The 26,505-nt window shown below is 35.6% G+C and overlaps 1 protein-coding gene across 2 annotated transcripts in view; it reads left to right on the top strand.

The window, feature by feature from the left end:
- The window catches only part of TBC1D19 (TBC1 domain family member 19), a 114,793-nt gene that overhangs the window by 56,265 nt on the left and 32,023 nt on the right, over positions 1–26,505 (top strand). For both annotated transcript variants that reach the window (XM_036764702.1, XM_036764703.1), the window contains 3 exons: positions 4,819–4,881; positions 19,549–19,633; positions 22,432–22,476. In XM_036764702.1, the coding sequence (XP_036620597.1) occupies positions 4,819–4,881; positions 19,549–19,633; positions 22,432–22,476 (193 nt within the window). The remainder of the gene's footprint in view (positions 1–4,818; positions 4,882–19,548; positions 19,634–22,431; positions 22,477–26,505) is intronic.

Raw genomic sequence — 26,505 nt, 5'->3', positions numbered from 1 at the left:
CAAACTAGAAATATAGACGTCATAAAATGTTGGAAAACTCAACCAATAAACTGGAACCAGTCCATCTTTATAAACAGAATATTGCTTACAATTGTCCAAACATAGCATTTATTTTTAAAAAATTAAGAATAACATTTTTAATATATGTTGCCATATCAAATACTTATAATATCTAGGCACCATGGTACAAAAAGCTTTCATAATACAGAGACCTAGAAGAACAGATCAAAATCATGTAGGAACAAGATGAGATATATATCATCCCTTTTGTCTTTATCTGGATGTTTTCAATAGCCTGCTTATATGAGCTCATATCCTAATATTTTTCTTCAACTACAAAAAGTTATTTTATTTGCCTATTTAACGGTCTCAAAAATACCTCTATCAAATCTTATAAAAATGAGAATGATATAATATTAATAATTGACATTTATATAGCATTTTAAGGTTTGCATAGCACTTGTTCATTATCTCATTTGAGCCACATAATGACTTCATGATATAGATACTAAAGATAAGTGTGTACATAATGTTTAAATACCCTACTATGTGCCAGGTTCTGTGGAGAGTGAGTACCTGACTAATTTGTCTGGAGCTGTGATTTATTTTGTATAGGGAACTATCAGAGAGGCAGCCCTGCCTAACCTTGCAGATCAGCAACTGCTCTACTGAATTTAGACTTAAAGAATCATCATTGAAAAGTTAAGTGATATGCCCAGTGTCATATGGCGAATATGTGTCAAAGACTGGATTTGAATCTATGTCTTTGCAGCTGTAAGTACAGCTCTCAATCATTCAGTCAGTGTAAGATGCTGGTGATATAAATACTGTGAATGAAATGCCTGCCCAGAAATAGCTTACATTCTAATAGAGGTAATAAATGTGTATATAAGTAGAAAATGAACAGCCACAAAAAGAATACAAATCAATACAGAAGGGCCACCATACCATATTGCCTCTCTACAAAAATTGTGTTCCTGATTTTAGATAAAGAAACATGTTCAGAGATTAAATGAATTGTCCATAGTTAGTGAGTAAGTAAATCTTAGATTCAAGAAAATTATCTCAACCTGCAAGTGCCTGATCTTTTTGCCAGGTAGAAAGTCATGGCAGCTAAGAACAACATCAGTTTAGAATATAAACATATTTGTGAAATCTTTTGAAGGAGTATAGTAGATTGTGTGCATAATCACTTATGAGATAGCAAGAAGCATCGTAGATAAAAATTAGATTTCAGAAAAATTGGCATAGGATACAATTAAACGATACCATGCAAAGAACATTTAAAGATTAATCTGGGAGAAAGACAACAAATAAATGAAAAATGGAACATATTTGTCTACTTTGTTATAATAAACTATTTTTTTTATCAATGACATAGGAACTACCACATTTGTACTCTCCATCTCAGTCTCCATCTCTTTCAGTTTCGAGGTTATTGAGAGACTGGTTCCAAATGATTATGGGTATCCAATGATTAGAAAAAAATCATAGACTATATCACTGCTGAAAGAAAGGTGATTAAGAGAACATCAATAACAACCAACCCATAATGCCCATTTTCTCATCTCTATAAGATATTGTGAGAATGATCTTCACATGTACATCACATTGAGGGGTATCCTGATAAAAACACGAGAAGGGAATTATCAAGCTTTTATAATGACCATCTACTTAGAGTTATATGAGTGACAAAATTTCAGAACATACAAGATCTCACTTCATTTGTTAAGCATAAAAAATCATTTAATTCATAAGAGAAAAATTCAGCCTTAAACATGATCTTCCATTAAGTTGTTTTCCATGAATATGCTAATATTGCTATATATCATCCTGGATGCCTTGATAGGTAAAACCATAGGGATAACTTTGTTGTTACTGTAATTCCAGGGCAATATAATCATGTATCTTCTGATATTTGATGTTCTATTTCGAACATGACATTAGACAGAGACTTACCTAATAAAGGTATTTGTTATTGCTATGGAAGATGTTCCATGGCCAGGTGGAAGAGAAATCCCATATTGTCATGTTTGAAATCAATCGAAGTCTAAGGCAATAAAATCCACACATACCAATTTATTAACAAGCCTAGCAATTGCCAGTAAATGATATCCAAGTCCCCTCAGAAACCAAGGGTGCTGAATGGTGACTAACAAAGCTTGTAGTCAATAAAGAACATAAAAGAGGAACAAAATTTACAAAATCATGGACATTATCAATTTCTGATTGGCCTTGGTTGAAAATAGGGAACTGATAGTCAGAAATTAAGGAAATGATCTGTTTACACAATCTTAAACAACAGACATTCTTTTCACTCATTGGCTGAGATATTATGAAAGCATCTGATTAATGGAATATTTTACATCAGCAAGTTATGACATCTATCTTACGTAAAGTTTTCTGAAGCATGAGTAAAGCTTCTGACAGGAATAGGGAACTCTAAATGGGGAATTACATCTCATACTGTGGAATAGAAACTAAATCGATTAGGCCTTCAAGTAGATTTATCAATATTCTTTTTCACTATTCACAGTATAGATGATGAGGTCTTCCATTTCCTCTTAATTTTAGGTGGCATCATGTTGTTTGCATCAGGCCCTAGAATACTACAGAACTTCTTAAGTAAGATCTACAGCCACTCTAAACCTTTCATTCTATAAAGAAGAATGCTTGTAATCTAAATTATAATATGCTAGTTGGATGTACAGGTGATTAAATTACTTCATATGTGCTGGACAGACATCGATGAACTATGCACATTCTTGAATAGAATTAAGAGAGCAGACTGAAAGAAATTACATGGTATTTCAAATAATTTCCAGCTGTTTCCTAAAGCACAGACCTATCTACTTTTTCTCAGTCAGTATTCTTATATTATGCTATATGGTTTCAAATTTAAAAATCCCACAGTCTAGAAAGAATCAAAATGGTGAATGACACAATAATGAATGGAAGGACTCTGTTGGGTATTATTGGGCTGTAACATGTTCCATTGATGACTTCCATCTGGGAAGTAGCCTAAAGGATATCATCTATAAGATGTTATTTTAAGGAAAGGAGAGTGAATACAGCAGGTGGGCAGCTTGAGTGCTGCCCTAGTACTTAGGTAATTTCAAATGTTTTAGAATAAGGCCTCCAACATGTCAGATGGAAGCACTGTAGTGGATTCATGGGAAGATATGGGCAGGATTTGCATAAGATAAAGAGACAGAAAGATGGATGGGTCGCAATCTGCATAGTTGGAGTAATATGTACACATGTTCTTGGTGAGATCACAGATCTACTAAATTACTAAAGACTTAAAATCCATACAAAGCATATAGGCATATATGAATAGATATAAGCACTATTATAAGTAAAGGGACATTTTAATTATTCACTTTAGTAATGGTCATTGATATATTTTTATTGTTTTAAAGTTTCATAGAGCATGAAAAAAATAAGTGTTTTAAAATTACGTAAATTCGATAAGCATTCTGTTCCTACTGTTTGTACAAGTAACAACTCTTCTAAGCTTGGAGTCCCTGTCTTTAAGGCTTGTATTTTATATGGGAAAAGAATGTATATTAATAAATCAACATAAAAGTGTGCAAAGTAAATTCAAAATTGCTAACAACTGAGGACATCAGGAAAAGCCTCATAGAGGGGAAGGTATGAGCCAAGTTTTGAAAGAAGTTCAACAACCTAAGGGGCCAAGGTGAAGAGTCATAGGAAATACCTATGCAAAGACTCTAGGGCAGGAGATAGAATGTTATATGTGGGGAAAGTAATGTGAAAGCCGTCTAGAAGTTAAGTTAGAGCCAGAAGGTAAAGGATTTTAAATACTACATTAGGGAGAAAAAGAGACAGAAGAATGGTGTGAAGGAATAATACAGAATCATAGATTTCAGTACATTTCTTTCAACAACTTAATTATGATTACATCCAAATTTCTCTGCTACCAAGACTAGAATTGAAATAATTTCAAAAGCGTTAAAAAAAGGATGTCCATACTTCTAAAAATAAAAGATGTTGACCATTTATTAAGGGTGTACATGTTAGTAATGAACATGTTTAATATGCAAAAGGTCAAACTAAAATAATAAAGTAAATGTCATATAGCAATAACGGAATCACTGATTGAATTACTATCATTTAAAATAGGAATTGTTCTGCCTAATTCAAGAAGGCAGAACTAGATAGAAATTAACAAGATAGCTTTTGCCTTAACATAAGAAAAAACTTTGACAATCAGTCCTTTTCATAAGGGGAATGGACTGCCTTAGGTTCTCCTTTACTTAAGGTCTCCAAAAATTGGCTTGTTGGTGGTACTGTAGAGGAGATCAAAGTACAAATTGATTACTCCAGAAGACCCTAAAATTTTGTGATTCTGAGTAATTTTGTGTGTCTGTAAAACATGCTGAAGGTAAGTGAAATTTTTGTTATATTTAAATATATTTGTATACTGTTGTGAGAGGCAACTTTTGCACAGCAGATGGAAAGCCCACCTCAGAGTCTGGAAGACTTGGATTCAAATTTTACCTTCTACATTCAGTTACTGTGTGACTTGAGCACTTCACTTTTCAACAAATTGTAGCCTAGATGCTTGCCAGCATTGCCAGAGGATATTAGCTTACTAGTAGTTTCTGAAATGAATGAAATCACAGATGCTATTTGGATGTGCGTGTGTGCGTGTGTGTGTGTGCGTGTGTGTGTGTGTGTGTGTGTGTGTGTGTGTGTGTGTATTTTAGTGGTTATGCTTTAATGGTGTGATTTTCCTGTTCAGAAAAATAAATGGTCTATGGCCTTTTCAGTACATTCTGTCTTTAATTATAGGATGTGAAGCTGACAGCCAGCAATGACGATTACTATTTTGTATTTGAAGATTATTTGTATCAGGTAAGTTAGAAAGAATCAATGTTTTCTTTTTCAGGGTACAATTAGTAGTTAAATTGTGCCACTTTAAGAGATATTTATCATTAACATTTTGCAGTGCTGAAGTCCAAACCTTGCTTATTTAATGATCAAATAAAATATTCTCAATTTGGAACAAGTTAAACTTTTTGCCCATAGTAAGGGACTAGTTGAAAGAAAACAAGTCTCCAAACAAGTGCATTTTTGATGATTTTTTTTTGTACTACAAAATAGACTTGGAGATAGAAACTGGCAGCATATTAATCATTATCATAGGTACAAGTGATTAAAATAAATGTCAGACTTCAGAGGAAACATTACTTCATGACTAGAAGAACCTCTTCAAGAAAAATCATTGCTTCATGAGAATACCTTACTGAGTAATAGGACAAATAGTTAAACTTGCTAAACACCATTACCAATTGATTATGCAAGCAATGATATTGTAACTGGTTATCTCTAGGTCATTTCATCTTTGTTGAAATATTTTATCACAAATGAGAAACTAATTTTTATGTGGAATTACCTAGATTATGGATTTTTTTTCCTTTTAAAGTAGAAGTAGATTAGACATGCAAATTTACTAATTTGAATTTGATTGGGATGTCAGCATAAATGTCATGGAAGTAATGTAGAATACATATAGCAATTTTTGCTTGATTAGATGTAAATTAGTTACAGCTGTTAGGGTGGGTTTGTTTATTTTTTTAAGATAGAAGATGATGCTAAATCAGAATCTTTCATAAAGATGTAATTTACTAGTACACCACAGGAGTTGAAATTTGAAAAGTAAATATTATTTGCAGGTATAAAGCAAAAAAAAACCAACTTGGAAACAATTTTTATTTAATTAGGATGTGACTGCATATGAGTGAGTGCCTTTTAAACCTTGGTAAGAAATAAAAATTTTTGTTTCTGCTTATTTTCTCATAAGATTTTGATATAAAATCAATGCTTTTTCTTTATAAAAAAATCAATCTGGTTGTAACCTCTCAGGTCTGAAAACAATTGTCCTTTTCTTTATGTCATCAGATATCAGAGGTAAAGATGCCATTTACTTTATGAGATAAAGGCAAAATAAGTGAATTTCCATGGCTATATTGATCACAGATTAATAGCTGTTAAGAAAAAAAACACAAAGTTGATATTTCTTCTTTCCCAATAATGATTGCATAACAGGTTTATGTTTTTGGAATATTCATAATTTCCATATAGTAGAAACTATTTTTCTACTTCTGAGGACAATTTAATTTCACCTATATTTGTGACTGTGCTCCTTTGCGCTTCATTCCTGTGACCAAAGAATGTTTTGCACTAGTGGTCACTCATTGTAGGATCCTACTTCTTAGCTACTTTTGTTTGTCTATTGCTTCATGTGTGTATTTTATTTCTCCTGATTTTATCCCTTTAGAACAAGAATAAATTTCTGCTGAAGATATTATATAGAAGAACTTTTTCCTGAATTTGTATTTGTTATACTTTCCTGATGTACCTAGTGTTTGTCAGTGATTCACACAGTGGGATATCTTACAATGGTACCTTAGGTACTTTACATGGTGGGATTTTCTATAGATACTCTTTCCCATCTCCACACATTTGCTTATATGATTCTACCTAATGATAGTCTTGCCCATTCATCAGGGCCAAGTTCAGATGCCATCTCCTCCGTGAAACTTCTAATTTTTTCCCTAGCTAGAACTGATCATCTATCATCACAATCCACTGTGCTTTTATCCTATCATATTGTAATTTATATGCATAGTCTGTTATTTGTATACATAATCTTTTATTTCCTATTTAGGCTTCTTTGCATGCCCCTTCCCCCAAGATCTAATATATAGTGCACCACTAGTAGTAGGCACATAATAAATGTTTGCTGACTAAATGAACCAAGAACCAGCCTGTTTGTGAATGCAAGTTGCAAAAAATCAATAAGGCCAAAGTGGATTTCATAACAATTTTCTGTATGTTTATAAGATGATGGTGTTTCCCTTGTAAAAGATCCATATGCCCCATCTCCAGAGCAAAATGGTTTTTTTTTCCCTCAATGAGCGAGGAAAAGATAGAATTACATGAACATCTTTTCCTATAGCCTTTACGATAAGATTAACTTTATGTGATAATTTCTGGTGGCATGTACCTTTTAATAAATGTTGAAGTAGTAGCAATTTTTTTTTGTATCTGAGGGAAGTGATTTAGTCGTTTTATTGATTGTATAATTCAGTCTTTGCTGACTTTAGCTCTCGATACTTACAAGTTCTGTTCTTTTTTTTAAAAATTGTTTTATTATTTAATATCTTTTAGTTTTCGACATTGATTTCCACAAGATTTTGAGTTACAAATTTGCTCACCATTTCTACCCTCCTCCCACCCCAAGATAGCATATATTCTGATTGCCCCTTTCCCCAGTCTGCCTTCCCTTCTGTCACCCCACTCCCCCTCCCATCCCTTTCCCCCTTACTTTCTTGTAGGGCAAGACAGATTTCTATACCCCATTGTTTGTATATCTTATTTCTCAGTTGCATGTAAAAACAACTCTTTTTTTGCGCATTTGTTTTTAGAACTTTGAGTTCCAAATTCTCTCCCTTCTTCCCTCCCCACCCACCCTCCTTGAAAAGGCAAGCAATTCAACATAGGCCACACATATATCATTATGCAAAACACTTCCATAACAGTCATGTTGTAAAAGACTAACTATATTTCCCTCCAACCTATACTGTCCCCCTTTATTCAATTTTCTCCCTTGACCCTGTCCCTTTTCAAAAGTGTTTGCTTTTGTTTACCTCCTCCCTGATCTGCTCTCCCTTCTATCAAACCCCCTCTCTTATCCCCTTCCCCCCTACTTTCCTGTAAGATACCTAATTGAGTATGTATGTTATTCCCTCCTTAAGTCAAATCTGATGAGAGCAAGATTCACTCATTCCCTTTCACCTACCCTCTCTTCCCATCCTAATAGAACTGCTTTTTCTTGCCACTTTTATGTGAGATAATTTACCCCATTCTATGTTCCTTTCTCCTCCCAATATATTTCTCTCTCACCCCTTAATTGTATTTATTTATTTATTTTTAGATATTATCCCTTCATATTCAATTTACCCTGTGCCCTTTGCCTATATGTATATGTATACTCCCTTCAACTACCCTAATACTGAGAAAGATTTCATGAGTTACAAATATCATCTTTCCATGTAGGAATATAAACAAAACAGTTCAACTTTAGTAAGTCCCTTATGATTTCTCTTTCCTGTTTACCTTTTCATGCTTCTCTTGATTCTTGTATTTGAAAGTCAGATTTTCTGTTTAGCTCTGGTCTTTTCATCGGGAAGGCTAGAAAGTCCTCTATTTTATTGAAAGTCCATATTTTGCCCTGGAGTATTATATGCAGTTTTGCTGGGTAGGTGATTCTTGGTTTTAATCCCAGCTCCTTTGACCTCCAGAATATCATATTCCAAGCCCTTCAATCCCTTAATGTAGAAGCTGCTAGATGTTGTGTTATCCTGATTGTGTTTCCACAATACTCATTTGTTTCTTTCTGGCTTCTTGCAGTATTTTCTCCTTGATCTGGGAGCTCTGGAATTTGGCGACAATATTCCTAGTTTTCTTTTTGAGATCTTTTTGAGGAGGTGATCGGTGGATTCTTTCAATTTCTATTTTACTCTCTGGCTCTAGAATATCAGGGCAGTTCTCCTTGATAATTTCTTGAAAGATGAAATCTAGGCTCTTCTTTTGATCATGGCTTTCAGGTAGTCCAGTAATTTTTAAATTATCTCTCCTGGATCTATTCTCCAGGTCAGTGGTTTTTCCAAGGAGATATTTCACGTTGTCTTCCATTTTTTCATTCTTTTGGTTCTGTCTTATAATATCTTGATTTCTCATAAAGTCACTAGCTTCCACTTGCTCCATTCTAGTTTTTAAGGTAGTATTTTCTTCAGTGGTCTTTTTGACCTCCTTTTCCATTTGACTAATTCTGCCTTTTAAGGCATTCTTCTCCTCATTGGCCTTTTGGATCTCTTTTGCCATTTGGGTTAGTCTATTTTTTAAGGTGTTATTTTCTTCAGTATTTTTTAGGTCTCCTTTAGCAAGTTGTTGACTTGTTTTTCATGGTTTTCTTGCATCCTTCTCATTTCTCTTCCCAATTTTTCCTCTACTTCTCTAACTTGCTTTTCCAAATCTTTTTTGAGCTCTTCCATGGCTTGAGACCAATTCATATTTTTCTTGGAGGCTTTTGATGTGGGCACTTTGATTTTGTTGACTTCTTCTGGCTATATGTTTTGATCTTTGTCACCAAAAAAAGATTATATAGTCTGAGTCCTTTTCCACTGCTTGTTCATGTTCCCAGCCAACTCCTTGACCCTTGAGCTTTTTGTTGGGGTATGACTGCCTTTAGCATGGAGAATGCTTAGTCCCAAGCTTCAGGAGTCTTGCATTGCTGTTTTCAGAGCTACTTCTACACAGCAAGCTCTGCCACACCAGTGCCCCTCCTCCCCCAAGATCTGCTAACCAGGACTGCAACCCAGATCCAAGCAGGGCAAAGCAAAAGAACCCTGCCTTTGCACCAGCAAAGCACTCCCTGTGCTCCTGTTCTGATCCAGGGCTTGACTCCTCTCACTGGGTGGGCCTGGGGCCAGAAGCAGCCACCTCTGGAGCCCTGGAAGCAGCCAATGGAGCTTCCTGCTGCTGTCACTGTACCACCTCATTGCCCTGGGGCTGGGGCCGGACCACACACTTCTCACTTCTTTCACTCAGATCAAGCAGTTTTCCCACTGACTTGCTAAGTTGTCTTTGGCATTTGTGGATTGAGAAGTCTCGTAGCTGCTACAGCTCAGTGATTCTTGGCCCTAAGGCCTACTCTACCTGATCTATTCCCAGCCTGGTTGTTCCTGGCGTGGTCCATGCTGGACTCCACTCTGCTCCCAGTATGGTGCGATAGACCCTTCCCAGCGACCATCCAGGCAGTCCTGGGCTGGGGACTTGTTTCTCTCTGTTATTTCATGGGTTCTCTAGCTCTACAATTTGTTCAGAGCCATTTTTTATGGGTATTTGGAGGGATTTGGGGGAAAGCTTAAGTGAGTCCCTGTTTTCCAGCCACCATCTTGGCTCTGCCCTACTACAATCACAAGTTCTGTTCTTGAAAATAGAATGATTGATGAATGCTGATTTACAGTGCTTATACTATAATTTTACTGGGTCCCATTTGCCCCATTATGAAAGGTTATCTCTAAATATGGTAGGATATTTTATAAGTTGTATATTATAAAAATAAGCTAATGTGATACAATATTATTTAAATTAACATGTAATATAGACTTAAAAATCTGCTAGTTAAATAAAGTTAATCAGCCTAAAAGATTTTCTTGTGCCAACATTAGTAATAGTGTTTTGGTAATGGAAAATTCTTTGAGATCAAACATGTTGTCTCCCCCAATAGAATATAAGCTCCTCAAGGACAGGGACTTTTTGGTTTTTATCATTGCATCTCCAGAGTCCAGCATAGTACCTAGGTACATTGTAAATATTTATCAAATACTTGTTAATTGATAAATGAGTTAACTGAAAAAAATTAAAATGTTGTCCAGTGAGCAGTAATGGCATGTTTTGCTGTCCCCAGCTCAGCTTCTTCATTGTATAGCTGGAAAAGCTTGAAATCGACAAACTTTTTCCCATTAGGTCTGGAAGCACCAGGATTATCAAGTTCATATTATTTCAGTTAAGTCAATGTTTATTAGGCAACTATTGTTTATAAAGCACTATGTTAAGCTATGCAGCATACTAAGATAAATAAGATAGGATTTTTCCTTCAAGGAGTCTTACAGTTGAATAGTAACTATGAAAGTAGAAAACAAAGCACATAGATAAGCCTTTTTGATTCTTGGATTACAATTAACGTTTCAAACAAAAAGCTAGTAGTTTATCTGTACCAGTGTTTAAGTGTTTCTAGTGTAACTTGGATGTTATTCTTGACTCCTCATTCTCCTTCACTCCCCATATCCAATCAGTTGCCAGATTTTTTCAATTTTACCTTTGCTGCATCTCATAGTAGCCCCCCTTCTCTCCTCTGACACTACCCCAGTGCTGACCTCATCTCACATGTAGACTTCTGGTTGGTCTCCCTGCCTCAAGTCTTTTCCCCACTCTAATATACCCCCAACTCAGCTGTCAAATTGATCTTTCTAAAGTAATGATCTGACCATGTCACTCCTATTCAATAAATTCCATGAGCTCCATATTGCCTCTAGGATCAAATATAAAAGCTTCTGTCTGGCTTTTAAAATTCTTCCGAACCATGTCCCTTTGGACCTTTCCAGACTTCTTACACTTTATTCCCCTCCACATACTCTGTAAGCCAGTGACACCAGCCTCCTTGCTGTTCCTCCTATAGGACACTCAGTCTCCTGACTTAGTGAGTTTTCATGGACTGTCCTCCTGTCCTTCCATTCCTGGAATACTCTCCCTCCTTGTCCCTGCCTCTTCCTTCTTTGGTTTCTTTCAAACCTTGAATAAAATCCCTCTTTCTGAAGGAAACCTTTCCTGGTCCTGTTAATGCTAGTGTTTTCTCTCTGAAACCCTCCAGTTTATCCTGTATATATTGTGTTTCTCCCATTAGACTGTGAGTTCCTTTAGGTTAGAGGACTCCCCCACTTTTGTATCCCTAGTGTTACTATTATGTGATTTCTACTCTTTTTAATTTGAAATTTAATGTAACTGATATGACAGGTGGAATCCTGTGTTTACCATTTACAGGTTTTTCCTTGAGAAGGGATATGTGTAAACATAATTCTGAATATCAAATTACCAATAATCATGGAGGTATATTTGCTTTTCCTTACCATGCTCTAGGCCATATCACCCCTCTGAACTTCCATGGTTCGAGCTGTATATGAAATAAAATGTTTAATGTCCCATCCATGGGTGGGAGTAAGACAGTCTATCACTAAGACTGAAATAAAGTTGGATACGTTTATTATTTTTTACATTTATATTAAAACAGTGTATAGTTTTAGATAACTATATATGTAGATATGTGCCTGTATATTTGTAATTCTGTCATATATGCCTTTTAACATTACTTTGTCAACATTTTGATAAATTTAACAATTTTATTATGTTCTGTTTCTGATAAGGAAACTAAGCACTTAAGATAAACTGTCATATGATATTTGGGATTTTAAATAAATATAGGTCCAGTAGTTGATTGATATGTGAGGAGTTATCCTTCTAAATCCCAAGTGGCCCATGACAAAAATTTAAGTTCAAACTTTTGGCCACGAAGGCTAATGAAACCATATATAGTGGCATGAAGAACTCTATTAGTGGAATGAATACCAACATTAATGAAAGCACAGATCTTTTGAAGTATTGAAGTTAGAAGATAAACATTCAATATAATCAAGTATTGTGTTTTATCAAATTAATTCAATTTTTTCATTTGTTGTTTAATGATTGAGTGTTCATTGTGTGACAGCTTTTGAGTTTTAATTAGTCATATTATTTCATTATTGTTTATGAGTAGAATACCTCGCATAAAAAACTAATACATTTCATCAGATGTTTTTAAATTGAAGCTAAGTTTTAAAACTTGTTCTGATATATCCTCTTGGTGCCCTTCATTCATTAAGCAAATCAGATATTAGCACTTTTAGGTTTGTGCTTGCCCAGGCTCTGATAGCCTGTAAGAGTTAATAAGATGCCTAAACTTCGTAAACTACATTTGGGGGAAATTGATGTTCTGAGAAAATCTGAATGAACACAGAGGAGCTGAAATGCAATAGGTTTTGTGTCAGTGGGAGTTACTGTGTACCCAGAAGTCTTTTCACATTGTTCCTACTGCTCTTCAGCTCCTGAGAGGTGGTAACCGTAAACATTTCAGTGCCCATGAATATAGTCTGATGGAGGTCCAAATGCATCCTAGGTCTGGCACCTCTTTTTCTTTCTTACAGGTGCATTGGTAAGAGATGATGGAATTTCTAAATCAGGCAAGAAGTAGGAACCAGCAGAAGTCTCTTGTTTCTGGATTTTGTTTCCATTATTCCCCTGAGTTTGCAGGTGGGAGTACTGACACTGCCATCAATAGTGTTAAATATTCAGTTTAACCCAAAGCGCTGGACTTTATGAAATCTGCAACAACAAATAGTGCTGAGTATTGGGGGAGGAGGAGAGAGCAGGGAAACATTCCTGACAACTAATCTTTTGAAGTTTTCCAAATATGTTTGGGTAATAATGCTAGAAAATAAAAGATATAGAAGTAGTTCTATACTAATAAAGAGCTTAATTAGGTCTTTTTACATTTCTCATTTATATGATTTTTATTGCTTAAATAATTTTACTTTCTGTTAGTATATTTCACTGAAGAAAATATAGTTCTTAAACTTTAGCAAAATGGAGAAGTTTTAAGTGTATTTATGCTATATGCTATATGTAGATATGCTAGATGTCTTATTATTTTGAAGTACTCCAGTTAAAAATTAAGGAAATCATTGCTATCTATAAACAACTTATACTCAACTGAAGGATAATCTTCACTTAGTTTGTACATAATTAAAGAAAATTTCTCCAACAAAAATAGATAGGCCTATTATTGGCAAACATTTTTTCTCCAAATTTATAGTTGAGCTATAATTGTACCTTTACATGTAAAGTAATTGGGCTTTCATTCAGTATAACAATGATTAATAATCTTTTTATTAATGCCACAATATGGCACGTCCAAATGTACCTGATACACTAGTCATGAACTACCATTTTACCAATACCTTCCTAGACTCCCCACTGCTCCTTTGGCTTTGGGAAAACAGAAGTACTGGCAGATTAGGTTTACCATTTAGTTGCCCTTCTAGGTAACATCTTACTTTTCCTCCAGCTTAACAACACTCTTAGAAATACTGTAATGCAATGCATTGGTTAAATACTTGCTGCGTGCAAAGCACTATGCTAGCCAGTTGGATAGGTATAAAATTTAGGTGAGGGTCAACTGGCATATGCTGTAAGTGATGTTTAATAAGTTCATTAGAGAATTTCAAAATGAGGTGTTATGTGAAGTCTTCAGGAGAATCAAGAAAAACTTGGATATGGTAGCAGGTTGGAAAGAAATTCAACCAGGTGAAGAAAAGGAAAGGGAGGGCATTCCAAGCATAGGGGGCAGTGTGAACAAAGGCCCAGAGGCATAAGAGCACAGTGTATGTTCAGAGCAGAGAGTGATACACATAGCTCCCCCTCAGTGGAAGAGGGTGGCATGGCATGAGGTTAAAAAAGCAGCATGGTATCAGATTGCCAGGCAAGAACTTTGAACTTCTTTCAGCTGGTAATTAAGACTTCACTGAAGACCTCTGAGCCAATTAGTGGTGTGAAGATGGTAATCATAATTGTTGAGGCATACTAAAGTTTATAAACCATTTTACAGACACTGTTTTATTTGGTCCTTTGAGGTCTATGTTACTATTATCCCTTTTTTACAGATGAGGAAATCAAGACCAAAACTGAGAAAGGTTGCATGACTTCTCCATGATTTTTAAATGTTTGAAACAGAATTTATACCTTTGTCTTTCTGATAATAGACCCAGACCTCAACATACTTGGCTACTCTGTCTCTTGATGACTTGATTTCTGAGTGGGGAAAAATTACTCTGTGGTGTGAGGGATGGATTGTATTGATGAGGAGAAGGAGGAGACAGGAAGGCCCATCAAATCTTTTGCTATTGTAAAGTGTGTGATATTGAGGTCTTAGTCTATGGTGGTTGCTATGTGAATTAAGAGGAAGCGAAGGGTGGAGATGCCAAGAAGATGAAATTAGTAGAAGTTGGTAAGGGAAGGATGACTGAAAGGTTACAAAAATGAGAATCTTCTAACTGATAGTTCTGTGACAGAAATAGTAAAGTGAAAAGGGAAATGATATTTAGAAGGGAAAGATATAGGGGCAGCTAGGTGGTACAGTGAGTAGAGCACTGGCCCTGGAGTCAGGAGGACTTGAGTTCAAATCCAGCCTCAGACACTTGACACACTTACTTAGCTGTGTGACCTTGGGCAAGTCACTTAACCCCAATTGCCTTGCCTTGCCCCCTCCCCCCCAAAAAAAGACATGGTAAAAAGAAGGGAAAGATAATGAGGTCCATTTGGGAGGTGCTGAGTTGGAGGTAGTAGTAAGGTAGATATATAAGGCTAAGAAGTAGGAGATAGAAATTTGAAGCCCAAATAAAGATTTAGGAATCATTTACATAGATGTTATAGTTCACATCATGGAAGTAAATGTGAATGCCAAAGCAAAGAAAACATAAGCAGGTGAGAAGACTGATGAGAGCTCTTTGGTAAGAAAACGGGTGAAGAGAGGTAGAACAAGAGTATGAGGTGTCTGAAACCAAGTATCCAGGAGAAAGAATAACCAGCATTGAAAAAAGTTGTCAATTAAGATGTCACTGGTGATCTGAGAACAGTTTCTGGAAAGTGTCATAGATTCTGTAAAAGTTTAAGAAGAGAGTAACTAATGGGTATGTAACAACATTGAGTACTGACAGATTATTCAAGAGTTTAGCAATGATGGAAGGGAATAAAGGCATTATTAATACTAGTAAGAAATGAGAGATGTATATAAATTTTCTGAAAGATATAAATTGAATGAATGAAAAAGCATTTCTTAAGTGTTTACCATTTGCCAAGCACTGATCTAAGCTCTAGGGATGCAAACAGAAAAAGTGAGGCAGATTTTGTTCTCAAGGATCTTGGGTGGGGGCAACAAGCTGGATGGGGTATGACTCCCTGACAGCCTAGCTCACTCTATGGCCACCAAAACTGAATTACTTTTCATGATCTTTTTTTTTTAAACAAATTAATCTTCCAAACTTTACTCTTTAAATGCTTACTATGCCCAAGATTTTGATCTTTTCATTAGTAGCAATTGGATATATACTTCTTTATATGTAGTTTAGCCTGTGATTAAAGGAAATAACTTTTAATTTGAGAATTACACTATACTATAAGATCGGAGGTTGTTTAGACAAAAGGTATAGTTTCATACTTACTGTGAATGAGGTCTGTGAGAAAGCTTTTTTTCTAAATACTCAGCAACGATATAGATTTCTAAAATTTCACCAAGTTCATTGATTTGGGTTAATTTGAACATCTGGCATTGCTAATAATGTTGATACCTCCTCTTTCAAGATCAGAAACAAAGCTCTTCTTCTGGTTCCTACTGTTGCTAATTTAAAAGTTGATGTTTGTCATAGAAATCGTTCTTAAGTGCCCTGCCACATCTTATGACAATACAGTAAACTAGGGTAATTCTAATAGACCTTTGTCTGCAGAAACCTACCTCCCTTCAGTATATTTGCAGCAGAAATTCTAGCTACCCAGGAAATAGGAAAATCCAGGCTACTCAAAGACAATTTTTAAAAACCTGTTGCAATTGAAATTAATTTGCCACAAATTGCAAGATTTTGTATTGTTCAATTTATTTGGAATTTTTCTTTCTTTTATTCACTTACAGTGCTTGACACTTTTCTTTTCATGACATTTCTTCTTTTCAAGAGAGCATCTCCATGTCCTGTTTTATTTTTATTTAATCCTGTTTTAATTTCTTGTTTCCTATTTCTTTTTTTGCTTTTATCTTTTCACTTTCCTCCCTTAAGTTTTCTCTCCAAAACATTAATTTAAATTCAACATTCTTTAAAAGCCTGCCATATGTATAGGATTTTCTAAGTTTTATGTTGAGGGTGAGTAGATACCAATGAGGCCTTAGTTTCCTAATTTGCAAAATGAGGAAGTGGTACTATATGATTTTTAATGTCCATTCTAGCTCCAAATTTATGATCCCCAAACATAAATGCCTCATTTATTCAGCATCATTCAGAATGAGTTGTTAAGCTTAAGTAAATTATTTAGATAAATGAAGTTTACCATTTTAATGACATACACAGATATTTTGAAAATTTTGGTAGTCTTTCTAAAACATATCATACATTTCATTGACATTAAGTAGCAGTTAGCATAATTTAACCTTGATGACTCAGGGTCATCATTGTGAGCATCGCACAATCAGCATTTATTATGTACCTATTAGGTGCCAGATACTGTGCCAAATGCTGGAGACAAAAAGGCAAAAATGAAAGTCTCCTCCCTGAAGAAGCTTATGTTCTATTTCATGAAACAAGAGGCACACGTATATCAATATTATATGTACCAAGTAAATAAGGCCCTGCTAACTGGGGAGATCAGAAAAGGCCTCTCAGTGGCCCTAGACCAACCTGAGTTTTTAAGGATTCTAGGTTTTCCAAGATGTGGAAGTAAAGAGAAAGTCCATCCCAAGCATGTGGGGACTCCCCGTACAACGACATGAAGGCAGGAAATGGAATGGTGCTGTCACATTCGAGACTGCAGGGCCCACTAGAAAGAAGATACCTGGATTTTAGTATATGTAGACCACTAACTAGTTGTATGATCTCAGTCAAGACACTTGGCCTTTTCTATACCCATTTCCTCATTTATAAAATGAGGTCAGTGGAGCAGATAATCCCTAGGGTTCCTTTCAGCACTACCATTCTGTGATTCTAATATAGTGATGGGCTTACAGACAATTAAGGATTATAGATCTCTGTGATCCTACAATAAACAATACTAAACTGCTTTTTATATAGTCTTTTTTTCCATGTCCCTTTATTATGCAGTGAAGTGTCAACTTAATTGATCGTGGTTATAGAATTGATAATTTCAGAGCCAGGTCTTCTGACTGCAACCCTAGTGCTTTTTCTACTAAGAATGTCTACGGATTTTTTTAATAGCATTTCATTCACTGATTCCTTCTCTGGTGGCTTTCATTTACTGTGTGTCTCCTTTGTGCGGAGCTCTGTGCTAGCAAAATAAAGAGTTAAGAAGATAAAAAAACAAAGTCTTTGAACTCAGAGAGCTTTTAATTTGTGTAGTTGATGTGAAAGGTACACAACTGTACTCAAATGCATAAAATTTGTTGTTAGTGCTAATAATCACTCATATGCCTTATCATGACAACCCAATAAGAGAGGAAGGCATTGTTACTGACCCTGTTTTTACAAATGAAGAAGTCAAAGTTTAGAAAAGTTAGATGACTTACTCGGAAGTGTCAGAGTTGGGCTCCACCTGTTTTCTATTACACCCTATCCCAAATCATAGCTAAAGTTTATATGGCACTTTGAGGTTTGCCAAGTGCTTTACCATTTAATTTTTCCCACTGAATTTTTCTGTGCGGTTGTTAGTGGAATGGTGACTATGGTGTTGGTAGCTAGGTAAGTAGTCTAAAAGAAGTAAGGACAGAGAGAGATCTCAGAAAATTCAAAACTTTGTATGTAAAAGAAACCCATTATATTTTTCCTCTCCTTTCTAATCATTTTTTATTTGGTCTTCCCATAACTTTGGTTATATACAGGGACAGAAGTTCTAAAAACTGTACCTATAGTAATTTTCTATTAAACTAGTCAGAACTGCCCATTTGCGCAGAATTTAATTTGGAACAACCAGTACTTCTGGATCACTCTGATTCAGTCACTATTTAGGGAAAGAATGTGCAAATTGATTTGACTGAAAGAGTAATATTAATTTCTGGTAACTTGTTTTCCTTCTGTTTATTAAGTATATTTGGGCTTCTTTAATTTAGTAGTACCAATTGAAAAGATAGATAGGGAGGCATGACTGTCATATTCTTTATTGTGGGGTGAACCAGTTAATTTTTGTGGGATTGATAATGCATTTATTTGTAATATTTTTCAATTACTTCTGAAGATTGCTATCCATTCTCACTTTTTTGCAACTACTGTTTTCTCAGGTTTTATCTGTAAGGAAAATATTTAGCGTCAAGGAGATGACTTATCCTGGTGATGACTTGTTACTAGCCTGCAGTTTTTGCCATTGTTAAAGTGCTGGGTAGAATAGAATCATAAAATGTTAGAGCTGGAAGGAGCTTTAGAGATTCTCTAGTCCAACCTCTTCATTTTACAGATGATGAAATGGAGATTGAAAGACTGATGGTATGAAGTGAAAAATCTATAAGGTCTCCTACAGCTTTAAAATTCTGTGAATAATTCAGCCAAGCATGGAAAATATATATGAACTGATACAGATTGAAGAAAACAGAATCAAGAAAACAGTATATACAACTACAGCAATATAAGTAGGAAGAAAAACAGCAAGAAAGATCCAAAATTGAATACTGTGTAATTATAATGACCAAAATTGGCTCCTAAGAAGAGAGGAGAAAATAGACTTCCTTCACTTTTTTGCCGAAGTGGGAGATTGTGGGTATAATATAACCTATAATCCAGACTTGGTTGATGTGTTGGTTGGTTAGGCTGAACTGCTTTTATTTTCTTCACTTTTTAATTTTTTGTTACAAGGAATGTCTGAGTAGGGAAAATTGGAGGGAATTTTAAGAAATTAAAGTGATATAAAACATATACCAATAAATATAGCCAATAAAAATCACAAGTTTGAAAATAAAACAATTCTGTGAATCTTAAAAAAACAGCAACTAGTTTTGGCTACTGATCACTTCCATACCAAAGTATTGGAAACTACTACAAGTATTCCAATACAGGGCGTGGATTCCGTTTTGCAAATAATGATTTCCGATAATAGTGTACTGAATTAACTGGTTTTATAAAACTGCTTCAGTTTTTCTTTTTCTGATATTCTCCACAGGTATTACTATGTTTCTCCCGGGATACATCTGTATTAGGACACTTTGCCTACAATAGTGCTTCACCACCAAAGTCATACATAAGAGGTAAAAATGTAATTGATAAGAAGAGAACTTTTTTTTTGAGACTTAAGCTTTAATTGCTTAAAGGTGCACTAAAACTTTTGGTACATCTTATACAGATTTGCCAAAAATTATTTCTGTTTTTTGCAGAATTCTAGTTTTATCAGAAATTTTTACTGTGGTTAAAGTTCTTATTTAGCTTTTCATAGAACAGTTAGAATTGTATGGATTAATTTTCTTACTCTAAATTAACTCTGCCCTTGAAATACACTTAAAAACCACAGAAGCCTTATTTCCTGTTAAACAAAATTTAAAAATTTCTTTTCTTTTCTTTCCTATTTAATGCCCTCCCACCACCTCCCTTACTATTTATCTCTTGTCAAAAATTGGTTTGAAGAATTTAAGTCTTAAATGAAGTAGGGAAACAATGGTCTAAACCTGGGGCCAGTTTAACAGGCTACATTTGCTACTCATGGATTCACAGAATTTGACAGGAGAAGGGGAACTCTGTGGCTATCTAGTCTAACCTATACCTAAAAGGAATCCCCATTATTACATACTCAGCTCTGTGGACATTCTTTAAAAGCCTGCCATATGTATAGGATTTTCTAAGTTTTATGTTGAGGGTGAGTAGATACCAATGAGGCCTTAGTTTCCTAATTTGCAAAATGAGGAAGTGGTACTATATGATTTTTAATGTCTTGTCGATGGATTGATTCAGACTCACATCCCCTCACATATGGATTGGTGTAATAGTCTCTAGCCTGATCTCTCTCACCACTTCCTACTCTCAGCTATTTTTTTTATGCAGCATCCTGATTCTGGGCAGATGCTTAAATATAACTAGGTAGTGTAGTGGATAGAGCACTAGTCCTGGAGTGACTTGAGTTCAAATCTGGCCTCAGATACTTACTAGCTATATGATCCCTGCCTGCCTCAGTTTCCTTAACTGTAAAATGGAAATAATAATAGCACCTACTTCCCAGGCTTGTTACACTGATCAAATGAGATAATATTCATAAAGTGCTTAGCACAGTGCCCAGCACCTGGTAGGTGCTTAATAACTACTTATTTCCTTCCTTCCTTCCAGATTAATCTTCGTAAAACCATTTTCATCATGTCATTCCTTTCCTCAAAAATTGATACTTGATTCCTATAACCTGATGGCTTAAATCCAAGCTCATTCTGGTATTCAAGGTCTTTCATAAGCCACACTCCCCTTGCTTTATCGAACTAGTGTCTGCTTATTGTTCTTCAAACAAATTATGTTCATTCTCGCTTCCATGCCTCTCCCTCGCGTAAAATGTCCACATTTGTGACCCTGCTCCTTCCATTAGCTCTTGCCTACCCCTGCAGTCATAGTCCCAGGAAGGCAAAGTAACTTGAAATTATATCATAAACCATTTAATACAATTTTAATTGCTATTTGGTATGCAGCTCACTAAGGGAATGAGTCAGAAGAAACTGCAGAGCACTTTCAATCATTCCATGTTACGCTCCCTCTCGCCTCTCTGTCTCTCTGTATCTCTCTGTTGCTCTCTCTGTCTCCTATATACACACTCTCTCTCTCTCTCTCTCTCTCTCTCTTCTTCTTCTTCTTCTTCTTCTTCTTCTTCTCTCTCTCTCTCTCCCTTTCTCTCTCTCTCTCTCCAGATTTTTAATAGCATTATTTTTTCTGGTAATGTTATTGTGGCACACCATGACCTCAAAAAAGTCTCAATTGCAACTGACTGCAGGCAAGGAGAGAAATGCATGGTTCATGTAAGTAGACATCAGTCTGTTATCAACGATGACTTAACCATAGGAGATGGCATAGAAGATCACATCCTGGAAAGCTCTGACCAGAAAAGGTCTTCTGTGAAGGATACCAGGTGGATAGCATAAGGACTGTACTAGTATCCATGAAATATGAAAAACCCTAGAGAATAACCTTCAGGACATTGGAATACTCCCTTATGGAGAAATTATTGGAGGGCATGAATAAGAAAGAAAGTCTTGGATGAGTTACAGTTGGCACCAACGAAGGGAGTACCTACGTCAATAACATTGTGAATTCATTGAGGTATTAATTGCATAATGTATTGTTTCTTGTATGCTACTCATGTCTCCCTCTTGCAGTATCTTTAAGGCAAGGATCATATCTTGTAATTCTTCCAGATATCTAGTTTTCATTAGGTCTTAAGCACATAGGAAGTACTTAGTCAGTACTTGTTGACATATTTCTAACTACTTTAGAGTTTTTTGAGTGTTGGGGCTCAGTTATCATTGTCAAGAGGGGTAGTATTTTAAGATGTTGAGTAAAGATAACTTTAAATCTTAATTTTTATAGGATCCAAATATACAGTAAGACCTCATGAATCTGTAATAATTTAGGAGAAGTACTACTTGGTATTGGTAGAAATCTGAATTATAGAGTATTTTAAGGAAATGTTACCATATTAAAGTACACTACACCAAAACTCAAATAAACAAGAAATGTTGCTTGATAAGAGTTGTTGTTTGAGGAACTTTAGTAAATTGATGAAAATTATTTGTAATAAGCATGCTGATTATATGTAAATTATATTTTTAAGTAGTTGATAGTAAAAAAAAATCACTCATTTTAATTATTTTTAAAATTTCTTCTCAAATGTTTATTTGGACTTCATTAAAAAAAAAGTTTGCTAAATCTTTGTACAAAATAATTCCAGAGTGTTAAATAATGCAGTTTTATTGTAACAATATAAATATTTATTTGTCATTACTATATTAATAGAATATATTAATCAAATAGGTAATTTTCTTCATTTATTTGTATTGATATCTTTGTGGTCTTCTTATAGGAAAACTAGGAATGGAAGATTATGCCGTCTTTTATCCACCAAATGGTAAGAGTTATACTATTGCTTCCTCTAGTGGAAGAAAGAAAAATTACAATATTTTATAATGAAAAAGATGATTCTTCTGATCCTTATTTCTTTAAAAAGCACAGTCATCCATATATCAAGGTTATGTTTCTACCTCACTGTCTATGAGATAATATAGTAGAACTAATTTTCCAATTAGTGGTAATAGGTTTGTTCTTTTGTTCTTTTGTTCTTTTGTTCAGTCCTTCATTTGACAAGCAACTTCTATCTGTGAGATATAGCCAATCAAAATTAAAAGTAGTCTATGCCCATGTAATAAAACATTTACTCTGTGGAAAGCTACTGGCACATAAGATTCATGACCCTGGCTTCATTAGTATCATGTTCTAATTATCATATTCAATTGGTATTTGCAGTCCTTTGCCTTTATTCTAATTTTGGAAAAAATGTAGATTTAAGCTAGTAATTATAATAGGTTCAATTTAGATGGGATCAAATATAGTAATAGTGACATATTAGATGCAGTACTCTTTAGAAATTAAATTTTTACTTCATAAGCTAATCAGATTATTCCAGAGTACTGCTTAGACTTCTAAAGATAAGCTTATTAAGAAAAAGAAAAAAAATGTATGACCAAATTATAACAGTCAGGCAAAGCCTGAAGGGAAAGAAAGAAAGAGGAGACTGGAAACAAAGCAGGAACAGATTCTTTCTGTGCTCCCTTCCTCCCCACCCCCCGCCATTCTCTCTCACCCCTAAGTTTGCCCTGGGTAAAGACCCAAGTCTGGCTGACCCTGATATCCCTAAATATGGAGAAACTGAAGACAACCAATGGCTCAAACTAAGTGCAGAGGAAGGAGCCAAGGGGTGAGGAAGGAAACCAGAAATGGGCAGTTGGGAATACAAGACAAAAGCTGAAAGACCAAAAGTTCAAGTGAAAAAAATCCGAATAAAATCCTAGCTTATGAGCAGATAAACCAGCAGAGAGGATCATAAAGGCAGAATGAAGAATGAATAAGACCTCAAAGAAAAAACAATGTACTGAACAAGTATCAAAATCTGAAGGTAAATAAAGTAAAGCTACCTGATGAGAAAAGAAAATCCTGACGACTGCCCAGAAGTAAAGGAACACCATAAAAAAAAAAATCCCAGAAGTTCCAAAAGAGAAATAAAGAGAGGCCACCCTGCAGAGCAGATAGGAAGTTGGCCTTGACATCAACAAGACCTGGATTCAAGTTCTGCAATGATGCATGCTGACTGCTTGGCCATGGGAAAGCACTTTAGCTGCTCAGTGGCCTCAGGTAACTCCCTGAAACCTGAGTGTGAAGAGTATGTGCTGATTTCCACCGGTACGAAGTTTCCTACGTCAATGAAATGACAAGTGCAAACCAAAGACAGAATTAAAACTTTTTTTAAAAAATTAGGTATGAATTTTAAGTCACCATTCAAACTCATTGCAGAATTTAAAATGGAAACAAATCACAAAATAGGAAGAGTTAAATATACAATGAAGAATTTCTAGAAAGTAGAGGCTGAAAGTGAGACAGACATTTGGAAGACCAAATACTGAAGCAGAAGTCAATTTGGCAGAAAAGAAACAAAAGGTAACAGTGTTAAAAAGGATTTGTAGGTTCTTTAGAAGCCAGCTTGATTAATCTTGAAGTCAAAATAAATGAAGCTAAATTTTAAGCATCACAGGTCTTCCAGAAGAACAGAGCAAATAACCTGAATGCATGTTTTATGAAATAATACACAATAAAGTTGTCTAAAACTTTTAAGTATGGACAACAAAACATTGATTATTAGAATCCACAGACTTCTACAAGAAAAAAATGCTTCATACTCTAAGGAATGTAGTAGTTAAATTTACTGTTTCAATAAAGAAACAAAAAAATTTGCAAGCAGGCAGATGAAAGACTTTAAATATGAAAGAAATGCAATTCCAATAAAATAAGATTATTCTACAGACACAACAATTCATGAGAATGAATAAAGAACAAAAAACAAAGGAATTCAAGCTGCAACTCAATTTATCCTGAAAATCTGAACCAGATCACCAATGAAAAAGATGGACTTTTAACATAGAAGCATTCAAAGCATTCCTACAAAGAAAATCAAAAGTGAGCAACAAATTATTTAACTTGCAAAAACCTCAAACAATAGAAATACAAGTACAGTAAACAGAATTATCAAGAAAAGAATATGAAATTGTGTATCTTTTCTACAGGGACTTTGTACTGATTTTCATTAGGGTAGGGAGGGGGAACAGCACATTAGAAAATAACACTCTGAAAAAGAGGTATAAAATGTCAGACTGGAAAAGTGGGAAGGTGCTAGATTTTAGAGAGCTTTAAATTCTAAACAAAACACTCCATCTTTTATCCTAGAGGTAATAGAAAGTCCCTGAAGTTTACTGAGTATCTGGGCCTGGTGAGTGTGTGTGTGGGGCGGGGGGGGGGGGTGTGGGTGTGAGTGTGGTGGTGGGGAAACATGTTTCATAGTCAAAAAATATATTGGGCAACTCTGTAGAGGGTGGATTGGAGTTCAAGGAGACCAAATAGAAGGCTATTGCTGTGATCCAGGGGAAAGGAAATGAGAATACTAGGGAGATGGCTGCTTGAATAGACAGAAGGGGATTTATCCTTGAGATGTTGTGAAGGTAAAATGCCAAGATTTGGAAACTGATATGGAATGAATGCAAGTGAGGATCTGAGGATGACACCTAGATTTTGAGACTGGGTGACTAGGAGGATGATGGTACCTTCAACAGTTCAGAAGAATGAAGAGTTTTGGAGGAAAGATAATTTTTTATTTGGAATTGTTCAGTTTGAGAAGCCTATAAGGGCCCTCCAATTAAAAATATCCAAAAGGTAGTTGATGATGAGGAACTGGAGTTCAGGAGAAAGACTCAGGTGGATATATAGCTCTGGGTGGCATCTTCATAGATATGATAATTGAACCCACAAGATCTGATGAAACTACCAATTGAGAGAGAAGAGAACACTCAGGACAGAGTCTTAAAGGTTACCCATGAAAATCGGACAAAGGAGATTGTGAAAGAATTGTATATATTTGAGGGGAACCAAGAGAAAATAGTGTCACTAAAACCTAGAGAAGAGAAAGTATCTAGGAGGAGATGATATTAGTGACAAAGGCTGCAAAGCAAAGGGTTGGGGTGAGAAAAGGCCAGTATTTATCAGTTATGAGATCATTGGTGAGAGAGAGAGAGAGAGAGAGAGAGAGCACTCAGTGTTAATTGAATGGGGAGCTTGGAAGCCAGATTGCAAAAAGATTTAGAAAAGAGTGAGAGGAAAGGAAGTGGATAACTTTGGGAGTTTAACTAAAACAAGTGTTTAAATGGGTGATGATAGCTAGTGGAGATGGTCAGATAGATCATGCAAGCATTTTTTAAGCACTGAGGAAATGTGGACATATTTGTACAGCAGGAAAAGATTCAGTCGAGAGAATGGAAATGATAGTGAGGGAAGTTATATTAGGAAGGCAGAATTTATGATTTCAAAGAGAATCTCATATGTGCCTAAAAGGTCCGGAACCGCAGGATATAAGGAATTCTCTAGGCAGAAGGCAGGAGAACTAAAGCATGTATTTACACTCCACAATAACAAGCCCACAAACCAGCGTCCCCATTTTGATATTTTCATCAAAAGCTTCCAGGCCCAATAAGTCCGCCTTACAAGGGTAATCAGAAGGCCACAGAGAAGCGAGATGGTATAAGGCAAAATCGTATACATGCTTCCCCTCTACGGTAAGAAGATTACCCACTAGCCTCTAGTCAGCTCTGCTACCGGCAGCTCAGCTTCGGCTGTAGGTGTCTCTGGCTCCAACCGGAAAAGGAAAGGAGGATCTTCAAGCTGTCCTCTTCCCTCTTATAGAGTTTTTGACATCATCAAGCGCCGCCTGAATGACCAGGGCCGATTGGTTCTTGACTTGGCCCCTCCCCCAGCGTAGACCACATTAACACACCTCCCCTCAGCCAGCGCCACGACTCATCACACAGGAAGCTCTGGTCCTGCCCCGGAAGAGCAAGCC

The sequence above is a fragment of the Trichosurus vulpecula genome, chromosome 6 (genome assembly GCF_011100635.1).
Source record: "Trichosurus vulpecula isolate mTriVul1 chromosome 6, mTriVul1.pri, whole genome shotgun sequence".
In the NCBI taxonomy this organism is placed as follows: Eukaryota; Metazoa; Chordata; class Mammalia; order Diprotodontia; family Phalangeridae; genus Trichosurus; species Trichosurus vulpecula.
Note: the sequence above shows the minus strand (reverse complement) of the source record. Positions and strands in the feature narration are given on the sequence as shown.